This window comes from Equus przewalskii, chromosome 4, assembly GCF_037783145.1.
Source record: "Equus przewalskii isolate Varuska chromosome 4, EquPr2, whole genome shotgun sequence".
Lineage (NCBI taxonomy): Eukaryota > Metazoa > Chordata > Mammalia > Perissodactyla > Equidae > Equus > Equus przewalskii.
Window position 1 is genome coordinate 78,704,318 of NC_091834.1, and position 14,380 is coordinate 78,718,697.

Sequence of the window (14,380 nt, forward strand, 5' to 3'; positions counted from 1 at the left end):
ACAGGTCTTTTGTTCTTTCATGTAGGTATGAGCTATAAGAGGAATCAGACATTTCCCTGGAATTTAAACATGAAAATAACAACAAATATTTTACGGGAACACAGGGTACAGTTAAAAGGGAGGAATTTTTGCATTGGCATCACTGCCTGATCCATAGGAGATTCTCCTCACCCAAATCCAGCCCTATTCTCACTCCACCTTCTCTGTCTCTTTTACAATATTAGCTCTTGAGCTACAGGTAAAGATCATTTTTAATATATTTTAGAACTATTTTGAAGAGTAAATGCATTAAGTTTGTTAATGTCCAAGGGTAAATGGTATAAAATAATACAGCCACTATCTTTTTTTTTTTTGCTAATGGAAAACCCAATTATCACAAAGCAAGTTATCTTAAAAAGGAAACCTAAAATAAGAAAACATTTTTCTCTAACATTTTGTCCCAAGTAAGCCCCACAACCAAAAGAATTTCCAACTTTCTTTCATATTGGAAATACGTGTTTTGACAGATAAAATAACACATGCAACTTGACACATAACGACCGTTTATTAACTACAACAAAATGACTTAAGTGAAAAAACCAGCCAAAGTTTTGGTGAATGTTTAAGTACTCATGAGTCATCTAAAGCTTTATAATCTTACTTCAAATTATAGGTATCCATGCTGTTTTGCCTAGTAATTTCATTTCTATAAGAATACTCCTACATATATATAAAGATTAAAATATAAGGATTGTATGTATATTGATTCTAGCATTGTTTACCAATTTAAAAAAAGGAACAACCTAAATGTCCAAAAAAGGGGGATTGTTGCATAAATTAGGTTAATCTATACTAAGAATCCAATCATCCATTTAAAAAAATAAAGTGGAGGTTTTTTGTTTGACATGGCAACTTATCTCTAATATATTTTTAAAGGGGATCAAAACAATTCACAGAACAAAAATATATGGAATGATTCCATTTTGTGTGTGTGTGTATGTGTAGACACAAACACTGATACGAGTTTAGAAGGCCACACTATTAGTAGCGGTTACCTGGCTACTTGCAGGAAGGAGAATGGAATAAGGTGGCAATGCTGGTACGGGTGTTAACGGGGGCCTTTCATTTTCTACCAGAAATACTTCTGTATGGTTTGATTTTATCCTACATTGAGCATGTCCTGGGCTTGTAAATTTTAAATCAATTTAGAACATAAAGCTAGAGGCCACTATCCTATGACTTTCTTGAACTGGCAGCAGTATATGTGTTCACTTCACATTACTATAAGCAAACATCAGCTGATGTCCTAAGACTAAACCCAGACCAAATCATGTCACAAGGTTGTGGCACTCTCCAATATGTGACAGCAGCCTGCTGCAGTAGATCTCCATGTGTGCTGCATATTTCAGAAATCAATAGGCTGGGGCAGCAGCTTTGAGTTTAAAGCAGATTTTGATGGCATCGCACTAACAGAGTGCGTCTCGTATGTTTGCAGCATGTACGGATCACTCAGTGGCATGGCTGACTGTTTACATCCTGTGCCAACTCAGCTGATATGTAATTAACATGATGTCTTGATAGCCTGCTGTTGTTTGCAGCAACTTCAAGTCATGATTCTGACACATCAACAACAAGCAGTGAACACTTTGATACAGGGCCAAAACAACATAGATGTCTACTTCGGTTTCCAGTGACGTCACGCAGTAAGTAGCCTTCATGAGCATGGGACTCTAGGCCATCACTCACTGGCCATTTCTTTAATGCAGTAACACTGTTTTTTACCTCGTGAATTAATGATCCACGGTGATTATTCATATATCTGTCTTTAGATCAACTGTAGCTGTTGACATCAATTTAATCATAGCATTATGACAGAGGAAATACTAGCTTAGTCTCTCGAGTCTGACAGGCTAAATTTGACTGCTTGACTCTACCACACCCTAACTGTGTCATTCTGGGTAAATTATATAACTCCTCCGTACATTAACTTTATCTGCACAATATAATAAGGATAATTATACGTACCCTCAAATATACCTTATTCGAGGAGTAAATAAGATAACATGTTAAAAGTGCTTTACATAAAAGCCTCCCACAATTGCTTAATAAGCATTAGATTAAATAGAGCAATAACTGTATTATTAGGATAGTGCTTCTGGGATTTTTGGATTTATCATAGAATATGCAATACCTGGGGCATACTACAAATACAAATATTTCAATAGGCATTAGCAGAATATGAAATTATGAAAGAATTCAGTTTGGTTAAAGCATAAAAACAAATAGAGAATTTTAAAGCTATTAAGTGATTTTACTGTAATGAACTAAAATATTAGTGACATAAGCACTTTACACCAATGATATACTTCAAATCTAATACTAACATACTGAATAAGCATAAGAAAAATGAATAAGAAACATATACTAGTTTAATGTTGGTAAGATTTCAAAAATATTTTTCAAAATCACTGTTCTTTCAATTTGGCTTTAATCAAAATTTACCTTCATTAAAAAAAATGGAAGCTCTTAAAAAACATAAAAATCTATTTAATACTATAATTACATTGGCTTTAGAATCTAAATGGGGACCAAAACTATTCTTACTTAGAAGCTAAATAAACACCCCAACATTAATAAATCATTTATTTTCCCACTTTAACTCTGATTTAAATGTTTACATGAGTCCTTGAAAAGTCTTTTCACCTCTGCGGCTCCCCGAGAGGTCACTTGAACAATGACTTTGCAGCTGGCCAAAGCTGACTCTCCATCAATTTTTATGAGTACAAATTCTTGGGCCGATAGCTAGATCTCCAGCTATATCACTCATATAATACACACACAAGTGGTGATGAGATTCACATTATCACTAGAGCACCATTCTGCCGATGGCAGCAGCAGACACAGCAGGGGTACGCGGTCCTCCCTAGAAAAATGACTCCTTCTCCTTTCAATAAAGCAGCCTGCAGGTATGGACCTACAAGCTGTGTGCAGACAGAACAAGAGCTGTCTTTAAAAATACTAATAAAAACTACCCAGTTTCTCCCAATGGGTCATTCTCATTGAATCTCTATACATATCTATCTTGATTTTGAAGTGTGTGAATTCAATTTGTCCTCCCATTACATTTGGAATTGAAAGGAAGATTCAATTGTATTTAAAATTTCAAAAAGTTCTCAGAGTACTGGCATGTATATTCCAGTATATTTGGGCATAGGATTCTCTGTGAGTACTTGTATGTATATATATATTTGTGTCAAGATAGAATGTTTAAATATGACTTCAAGTTTTAAGATGATATCTTTGGTAGAGTAAATCCAAATTCATTACAGTTTGGTGGTATTATTCCTAAATTTCAATTATGGAGTATACAGGTTTACTTACTTGGCTTTAAACTGGATTTTGCCTTCTAAAATGTTAAATATATATTTTTCTTATTGGGAGAACTTTCCAGCTCCCCCAAAACATGGTTAATATTCTTCAAAGACATACCAACTAATGATATTAAAATATTCAAATTCCTTACTTCTAAACTCTCTTATGGAGTGATAATCAAAGTATACATATTTGTCCTGTAACTTTTTGTTTTACTGAGGAAGATTTGCCCTAAGCTAACATCTATGCCAATCTTCCTCTATTTTTTAGTATGTGGGTCGTCGGCATAACACAGCCACTAACAGAGGAGTGTAGGTCCACGCCTGGGAACTGCACTAGGCTGCCGAAGTGGATCACATTGAACTTAACCACTAGGCCACTGGGGCTGACCTGTGTCCTGTAACTTTTGATTCTCATGATCACATACTAGAAAATAACATAAGACGTAAAAGATTACCTTGAACCTTACCTGGCCAAAAGCATGAGGTGATCATTTGACCTTTTAAGACTGATCTAATAAAGCCTAATTTTCATATCAAACAACCAGTATATTAGAAACTCTTTTAGCCTACTGTCACTTAGCCAGATCTCCAGACTAAGAAACACCCTCTGATTCATTCTTCTTTTTTTTAAAGATTTATTTTATTTTTCCTTTTTCTCCCCAAAGCCCCCAGTACATAGTTGTATATATTTTAGTTGTGGGTCCTGCTAGTTGTGGTATGTGGGACGCTGCCTCAGCATGGCCTGATGAGCTGTACCATGTCCGCGCCCAGGATTCGAACCTGTGGAACTTTGGGCCACCAAAGCAGACCACTCGAACTTAACCACTAGGTCATGGGGGCAGCCCGTGACTCATTCTTTAAAACATAATGAATATGATCCAGGAATTGTGCCCCTTGGTGTTTACCCAAAGGAGTAGACAACTTATGTCCACACAGAAATGTAAACACAGATGTCTATAGCAGTTTTATTCACAATTGTCAAAATTTGGAAGCAACTAAGCTGTCTTTCAATAGGTGAATGGATAAATAAACTTTGGTTTATCCAGACAATGGAATATTATTCAGCACTAAAAAGAAATGAGCTATCAAGCTATGAAAAAACACAGAAGAACCTTAAATGCATATTACTAAGTGAAAGAAGCCAATCTGAGAAGGCCACATACTGTATGATTCCAACGATACGACATCTCGGAAAAGACAAAACTATGAAGACAACAAGATCAGTGGTTGCCAAGAGGTAGAGGAGAGATGAATAGGGAGAGTACAGGGATATTTAGGGCAGTGAAAATACTCTGTGTGATATTACACTGATGGATATGTCATTATACATTTGTCCCAATGTATATACCATACCAAACCAAGAGTGAACTGTAGTGTAAACTATGGAGTTAAGATGATTGTGATGTATCAATGTCAGTTCATCCTTAGTAACAAACGTTCCAAGTGATGTCGACAAAAGGGGAGGCTATGCATGTGTGGGGGCAGGGGATATATGAGAAATCTCTACACGTTTCTCTCAATTATGTTGTGCACCTACAACTGCTGATGACTAATACATAAAACTCCATGCTTATTAAGAATTAGCTGGGTTTGTTTATTGGCATAACAACAGTTTATGCTTTAGAAACAGCTGAATGCTTTAGAAAGACTCAATAAAGACAAGACACTAACACAAACATGTCAAATTAGATGTGAGTGAGACATCCATAGATAGAAATAAAATGACCAGAAAGATCTGCAATCAAACTGCTTAGCAAATGCATGGAAGTTCTTGTGCCAACGTAAAGAAATTAAACCTGGGAACCTAAGAAGATCCCTTACAGGTGTGGTATTTGGAGGACGAATCACCCAGAACTCGAAACAGGGGGCTCTTACTGAAAGCAACGCTTGGGCCTTATATCCAAAGAGTGTGCGTGTGTGTATCTTTCATTAAATTATTTGACCAAATATTGGTTCTAATCATATAAGAAAAGGTTATATTTTAGCCAGGAAAAAAATGGACTGGCTTTCTGCCGTGTAGATAAAACTACTTTTGACTAAATTTTTATACTTTTCATGCCATTACCACACCATTATGGTACATCAGTAATTTTATCCAGCAACGGATCTACAACGGATTAAGCTCATTTAATGTGTGGGTAGGAATTAATTTTTACAGACTGTTTTGTGTCAAGAATTCCAAAAGTGATTCTCTTTTCATATATATCCATCGGGGACAAAATAGCTTGGATTCATCACAGAATGAAACTCTTAGAAAGCTTCTCTTTAATGTAAATTTAACTTAATCAGTATATTCTATAAGCAAAGGTTATCCATGATTCAAAAAAACCCAAAAATAAGTCAGCCAAACTTTATATTCCAATAATCTATCTACGGTCAGAATCCTATCACAAATAAATCTAACAATCAAGGTGATTTAAAGACATATTTATGTGAAATGACTTGCTCTCTCATGAACGTAGGATTTTCCAGAGCTTAAATTTCATCTGATATTGCAACAAATTGAAGGCAGAAGCTGATACGAAAATACACCTGCATTCTATTAAGCCAGACATTAAAGAGATGTGCAAAAGCATAAAATAATGCCACTTATTTCACTAAATTGTTTGGTTTGGAAAATAGTTATCTTACGTAAAAGTGTTATTTGTGTTAGCAGGTAACGGATTAAATACTTTTATTTTAAAATGAATTAAATATTTCTTTTTACTTTCTCAGTTTTGATTTCTAACACAGCAAATATTGATAGATATAACCCACATAAATAAAAGTATGAGAAACACATCTTAGAGCAATTACACAACAGGGAAAAAGTTTACTAACCTGAACAAGAACAAAGTAACGTTTTTTCCATCTTTTCCAAACCTTCTGTCCAAGGGCATACAGATATCTGGCAAGAAAAACAAGCAAAAGAATACTCTATATGAATAATGTTGTGGTTCTGCGTAATCATTTTTCTTCCCTAAGTATTTATTCTTGAGACCAGCCTGCTAAAGACAAAGTTTAGTTCATCTGGAATCTGAGACAACACGCAGCTTCTGTATTACAAAATGACGCAGCTTATTCTAGATTCTTGAAAGGGAATTGATTTACGTGGCTTATCAATTTGTCAGTTCTTACCACAAATTGAGCGAAGTTGGAGTCAGAAAGGATAATCAAAGAACCAGTAGGAACTGTATTCTTACACACACTTCTTAGGAGAGACAAAGGCTATGAATTGAGGATACGGTACTAAATGTTTCAGCTCTCAGATGACTGGGGCTGAGGAGTGTGGCCTGAGAAGGAGCGGCGTAGAGTCACGAACCCAGGGTGAAGGGTCACTGTCCAGCTGAGTGACCTCGAGATGTGTCTGCACCCATCTCAGTTCGATTTCCTCAACTATCAAATGAAAGGATTGGATTTGCTGATTTCTAAGGTCCCTGTCAGCTCATAATCTGCGCATTTATCTGACTTGTAGAAGCATCTTGCTGCAAATTTTCCTAACTATGAAATACAGATACTAATGAAGACAACATTGTGTAATTTAACATAGTTTCAACCAAAGCTTTTGTTTAACTTCGCACTGCTATTAGTAACCTAAATTGAAATGATTAGTCCATCATTTGAGATGAGAACTTTTGTTCTTACTGAATATACAGATGTAAGCTTAAGTATCAATGAGGAAAAAGAAGAAATTAAAAACTAATGAAGTGTAAGCTTGCCATGGAGAGCTATTTTAAAATTATACCATGAAGCTACACACACACCTCCTACAAAAGTGGAAAACACTGTTAGAAGTTTACAATATGACAAACAGTGGCCAAAATTTTAAATTACAGTAAGATTTTTCAATATTTTATCACAATGCCTTTTTCTGAAGTGAAGGTTTAACATTATAGACACTATTCAAACTAACTTAATTACTATACAATTCTGAGTAATAATGAAGCACTATAGCTAACAGTTTATTTAGGGGCTTAAAGTCTCTAGACTTTCACAATCTTTCTGGTTTTTTTTGTGAGGAAGATTGGCCCTGAGTTAACATGTTTCCAATCTTCCTCTTTTTGTTTGAGGAAGATTGTCACTGAGGTAACATCTGTGCCAGTTTTCCTCTATTTCATGTGGGATGCCGCCACAGCGTGGCTTGATGAGCAGTCCTAGGTCTGCACCCAGGATCAGAACCTGGGAGCCCCGAGCAGCCAAAGTGGAGTGCGTGAACTTAACCACTGCACCACCTGGCCGGCCCCAGGGACTGCCACAATTTTTAAAACTAAAATCTTCACTTGAACTTTTAGTTTCTGTCTTATTAAAATAACTCTCTTTTGCAAAGCAAAACAAACAAACTTTATGGCCCCTTTAAAAAAAAGAAATATGGACTATTGACTGAAGTGTGGTGAAATGAATAGGCAATCTTATGGAGTGTAATATAAGACCACCTTTCTGTAGGATAATGTGGCAATAAGTAGAAACGGTCCTACCTTTTCATCCTGGAACTTATTAGGAAAATAATTAGACGTGCACATAAAGATGTATACTACATGAATACATAGAACCGTGTTATTTATGTTACTGAAACCTAACAACTTAAATGTCCAACAACAGGTGAATTGTTTACTAAAAGCTGGCATATTCATAGAAAAAAAACACTATGTTCCCACTAAAATTATATTTTTGATAAAATAACAAAGAATATCTCAATATAAAGTTATGTGAAAAGAGCAAATGCAGAACTACATACATACTTAGTGATTTGGAATTTGTATAAAATATATATATATGACATAAATACTCCAAAATATTAGTAATAGTACCTTCGAGTGGAAGATTTAAGTTTCTACTTAAAACTGTTTTTATGGAAGGTTTAAATTTCCTTCTCTATTCTATTTCTAAATTTTCCAAATAAAAAAAAGAAACAAATGTAGAATTACTATAAGTCAAAATAAAAACTAGGCTCTTGCATTGGAAAACATCACCTACACTGTCCAAATCAATTATATATTTTCTTTCAGACACATCGGCCAGCTGAAGTGTTTGGTGAACTTCCATTCTGCTCTCATGAAATCCTTGATACCATATCGTCTGCACTTGTGGGGTAACTCGAATTCATCTAGCGACTGACAGAGACATCAACCACTACTGTTCTCACCTGTTCAGTGTCTCCTCCAGAGGTCCCTTAAAGCCACTGCCCCACCTTTGCTCCAGCCTCTAATTTCTCTTCCATGGTTCTGGTGATAGGTGTTGAGCTGCTCTCTTTCTGTCTTTCCTATGCCAATTTCCCTCTCCTGAAATGAACACACCCAAGCTCCTATTACAGGGTTAACAGCAATGACCTCAGGAGCTGTATTCTGTGGACACCACTGATGCCCTCTATCAAAGTGCACTAGCAAGACGTGCACCGAATAGCTGCCTTGGAGCCACAGAGGGCATTTGGAACAACCTTTGCCTGGGACCACAGCCTGCTTCTCAGCTCCTTCGAAGCGTTTCACTTAGCACGCTGCTGGGCAACTGGGTCAAACATAAGTGAAAGGGAATAGTGATAGGCATCCCTTTAAAAGCAAGTCAAGTGTAAGTCTTGCTGCCAGTGAAGGTCCTGCATGAGGAATAATACTGTCAGCTGCAAACATCATTCAAAATGACGGATAAACAAATTTGGAATGAAAATGTATGGTTTCTCTGAAGACAGAAAGCAGAGGGGCGGATGGATGCGATGCATACAGGTGTATACTGGAAGATGTTATAAGATACAGAATAAAAGACAATGAGACTGGACCAAGGTAAGCATTTGAATGTTGGGCCCTGAGGTGTTCGAGGCTGTTGCACTATAAGAAAGAATTCAATCAAATATATACAGAATATACAATTGACCAAATACACCTAGAAAGTAACTGGTCATAAGAGTTTTACTGTCCACATAAGAAAAAAAATTACATTCAACAAAAAATTCACTGCATAAAGGAAATGTTATAAATGCTATGCAGGAAAAATACCATAGTTTCTGTCCTTTAGTTTTCATATTGGCCAGACAAAAATTTCATGTAAAAAAATGGACATGAATAAAATACATCAGAAAAGATAACTCTACTGAACAAGAACACATTAAACTTCAACAAATTTGAGTTTTTTCCCTATAAGGATGATTTCTGGAATTAGGTATCAAGTACTACTGTCTAGCTGCTTTTTCACCGGTATAAGGGATTCTTGACATAAAAGACACTTACAATTGAGAGAAGAATGAAGAAAAAATATGTTCATCAATATTGTTTAAAAGCAAAAACTCAAAAACCATCTAAGAATCAAAGAGTAAGGAATGATTAGGTTGCCATTAAAAGTGATGCCAAAAAAGAATAATATGGAAAAGTTACTATAAAGTTAAAAGAAAGCAGTCACACAAGCTTATAGTATAAAAATGCAGAAAGATTCATCAAAATGTTAAACCTGCAGTTAATATCTGGCTGGTGAGATTAAAGATGAATTTTATATCCTTCTTTATGCCTTTTTGCATTTCCACAATTTCTACATTGAGCATATCTTCCATCGTTTTTAAAGTAAGGCTTATTGTTGTATTTTACTTAAAGTAAAATTCACCCGTTTTAGTTACATAATTTGATGAGTGTTGACAAAGTCATGTAACCACTATGGGAATGAACTTAGACATTTCCATCGCCCTCAAATGTTCCTTCATGCCCTTTTATGATCAATTTCCTTCTCACATCCCCAGCTCACTAACCACTGATCTGATTTCTGACCTTATAGTTTTTTGTCTTCCAGAACGTCATATAAATGGAATTATACACTATGTAGCCCTTTGTGTCTTGCTTCTTTCTCTTAGAAGTATAAAGCTTTTGCACTTCATACATATTTTCGTTGAGATTTATACATGTCACGCATACATATGAATAGGAATTCATTCCTTTTTATTGCTGAATGTTATATTTCATTGTATGAATTTACTTCAATGCATTTATCAATTCACCAGTTGTGGACATTTGGGTTGTTTCCACTTTTTTTGGTTATCACAGATAAAGTTGCTATAAACATTATGTACAGGTCTTTGTGTGGACACGCTTTCATTTCTCCTGGGTAAATATCTAGGAGTGGGATCATTGAGTCATATTGAGAGTGTGTGTTTAACTTTATAAGAAATTGCCAAACTGTTTCCCAAAGTGGCTGTACAATTTTGCATCACCACTAGCAGTGTATGAAAGTACATCATACATTCATAATAAACAAAATTATTAAGGATTTGGGGGGTGTGGTCATTATAGCTCCATAAATAATATTTCTGGCATGACTAAGTTGAATACCTATAGACCAAAGATAACACTCTTTGTCACTTTGTCCTGAGTACAGTGGAGAACTCTTATAAGCTTTAACGGGTTAAATGGATTTTCCAGTTTTCAAGCCTATTCTCAAGTTCTGGAATTTGGAGCAGTCTAAATTCTTTGTAGGTGGGTGGTCTTATCAGCTTTAGGAGGCTTGAAATGTGGAAAGTGTATGGAAAAAGGAGCCAAAATCATTTGAGTATTTGGTTACAACAGGATAATCTATTAGAAAGCATCTGTAAAAATCAAAATGTATTCTCTCCTAACTCATCTTTATGCCTAGCTTTGTTATTGAATCACAGTTCTGCTTTTTTAATGTTGAGTGTTAGTTTATAAATTATCTCTTTTATGTATAAAAATTTAATGAGATTTTTTTTAGTTCATAAAAATATACTAAAGTTACATTTAATATATGTTCTACTAGGCAACAGATTCAGTTCATTACACTTAGATTGTGATGTTCAAGTATTCTTAATTACTGAAAGATAAGTTACTCTATATAGAGGGATTGCATCTATAACAAATTTTTAAAGAATCTGTATACAATAGGTTGACGACTTCAAATAGTCATAAAATGTAATATGATCTTTCTTTAATGATTTAGAAAGGATCCTATAGCATCTCAGGGTCATTATTATGAACATCAATTATAACTGCATAATTCTGTAAAAGGAGAAGGTACAGATGATAGGGCTAAATCTATTTGACATACGATGGCAACAGCATTAATTACACAGATCCTTGGAAGCTATTTACTTGTCATTTATTTCTGTTTCATAAAAATCGTTTAGAATTTTAAAAACTCTATTAGTAATAATTTCTTGTCATCTGAGTTCTGGACAAATTTTTTTTTTACTGCTTTATGAAATCTGATTCCACTTAACAACAGTGTAGAGAACATCATCCAAGAAGTGTATTTGCTATCCTGGAGAGCGAGTACCTTGGCTACTGTACTACAGATTGTTGGTGGGTCTGCTCTGCAGCTGTATTCTTCCTGAATACTTTGTAACCTGCTGAGTTATTACTAGTTTCCTCCCCACTGTATGATTAACCTGAATAAGAAAGAAAGTTTTTTTAAGGGTATGTAAATCAGACTTGCCAAATACCAGTCAAACTGGGAACACACATTTAACTGGGTTTTATGTGACAATTTATAATGTTAGCCAATAAAATAACTATTTATCACACAGCACGAGAGCAACATTCACTAATGGGTAGTGTGAATTTTTTTTCATATTATTTTAAAGAGGAAAGCAAGTTTTTTTTTTGTAGGGCTTTCAACATTTTCACCAACCTACAGAACTTGGTTTTAAACCAGATATTTTTGCTCATCCCAGTTAAATTATTTCAATTAAGTAAGAAATGAATGGAAAATGAAGGAACGCATATATCAGCAGTTTTCCCAGTCAAACTACATTCTTCAGTACTCTGTTAGAGTATGGCCCTAGGAAAAAATTCCCTAATCAAAGTTAAATTTGAGAATTTTTTTTTGAATTATTATTTGAATGGGGATAAAAGAGCTATTCTACTGTACATAACGTATTTCAAAAGCATACATTTCCAATGCTAACTTGTACTAAATATATCACTTTTTCCATTGAAATATTTCCACTGCATCACAATACTCATGTAACTAGAGTATTTTGGATTATTTAAAAATAACTGCTCAGATACTATTTAAAAGTATTTACTTTCATCAATGCATTCAACTTAAGTAAGGTATTAGGAAATTGTTCCCTTTGAACAAAAAATTGCCTGCTTAACTTTAAAATCTTCTCTTCTTACATGGGATTAGGTAACAAAGAAATTAGTAGCACTGACACAAAGCTTGGATTTAACGCATAAGAGTAAAGCCTTGAAGCATTTGGTTTTATAAATCAGTATAAACACAGCAATAATCTTAAAGTATTAACCCCTCTTCTAGTGCTGTTTCTAATGGAGAGCACTATTTGCTCCAAAGAAACAGAGGAACCATTGCTAGGAAACAAGGCACAAAACCAACTAAACGTGTATCGATGTTTCATTTGCCTGTAGTCACAGGCATTTTTTGGGGGGTTTCTAACTGTTCTTAGCTCACGCTCTATGTTGAAATATCAAAGATACGAGACAACGAACTTTTCAATTTTTGATTGTATATTTAAAATATAGTGTGGATGCATACATTATGTACCACGTGCTATTAGGAAAAATGTCAAGAGAAGAGAAAAAAGAAAAGAATTTTGGTATGGCCAAACCTCAAGTCAATATAATTACTATCAACAAGGCAAATGGCATTATTTTTCACTTTCTATATCAATATTAGATACAGTCATTAGAAAATCTCAATACTTCACACTAAAAATTCTACAGTCTCCATGGTATCAACATGATCCTTAAAAGAGTTATCTGTTAACTTCATTAATACGTCAAATGGAATATATACTACAGTTGTTTCTAAAAATTTTCATTTGTGGACAAACAAAAGCAGGGTCTTTATGAAACCCACCAGAATGTTCTGTGATAACAAGAATAAAAACTTTTTAGATATATGGTGACCATTAACAACATGCATTATCATACTACCAATAAAAGAGTCTCAACAATAGATTTATGGAATAAAATGAAGTTTGGTAAAAATAAACTTCAAGCAAAACAAAAATCAGTAGTTACTATTCTTATTTTTGTTTAATTTTCAAATAGATTTACATTTCATCACATGTTCACACTGCAATGTTTGTAAAAGAATTATTTTATTTTATTTTTTTAAAGTTGGCACCTGGACTAACATCTGTTGCCAATCTTCTCTTTTTTCTTCTTCTTCTCCCCAAAGCCCCCCAGTACATAGTTGTGTATTCTAGCCGTGGGTCCTTCTAGTTGTGCTATGTGGGACACCACCTCAGCATGGCCTGATGAGTGGTGCCGTGTCCGCGCCCAGGATCCGAACCGGCGAAGCCCTGGGCCGCCCAAGCAAAGCTCAAGAAAACCACTCGGGGCCAGCACCAATAAAACTATTTTAAACACTTGTTTTTACACAATACACCTTTGAATATGTTTTTTTAAAAATAGATTAACATATTACATTCTGTAATTTGTCTTATTTTAAGCCAAAACACTTCCAAAATTACTTTTACTAATAAATTAAGCCATTTTAAAATAAATGCTACATATTCTCTGCTAATCACAAAAGCTAACGAAATTTCAAAAACTCATTTTCTGATTAGTTTTGAAAATTGAGATTTAAACTCATCTTCATAACACAATATGTCTGAACTACAATATATCCTATATTGCTCTAATATAGACTAAGAATAAAAATAGAATAAACAGCCAATATTCTCTAACTATGCCAAATTTGAAATAGAAAATGGTAACATGAAATAAAGAACTCATTTATCCGCTTTAAAAACACTTTATTAAAACCTTTCTAACTTGAAGATTGCCCAAAGAGTACTTTAACACACAAAATTTTCCAAACATATTACTAAATACTGCAGTTTAGTTTCAATTAGAGTGGTGGCATATAGTTCTAATAGAAAGGAGAATATGACAATTTACTTGCACTGAGTCCATACTGTGGGAGTTCATGGTTTTAGGACTTTATGATGAAAAATTATCACTAATGAATATTTGAAAAATGTAACTGTATACAGAACATGGGAATTATTCAGTGCTTAAATAAAAGGACTATTACTTTTGGTGGATCACTTGTGTCTAGCTTTTTATTCAAAGAAATGAATGATAAAGCCTTTT

At 34.5% G+C, this 14,380-nt stretch overlaps 1 protein-coding gene across 19 annotated transcripts in view; it reads right to left on the reverse strand.

Annotated features, from left to right (window-relative positions):
• Positions 1-14,380, reverse strand: part of CADPS2 (calcium dependent secretion activator 2) — a 496,160-nt gene that overhangs the window by 172,341 nt on the left and 309,439 nt on the right. For all 19 annotated transcript variants that reach the window (XM_070616447.1, XM_008514417.2, XM_070616451.1 and 16 more), the window contains one exon: positions 6,174-6,240. In XM_070616447.1, coding sequence (XP_070472548.1) covers positions 6,174-6,240 — 67 coding nt within the window. The remainder of the gene's footprint in view (positions 1-6,173; positions 6,241-14,380) is intronic.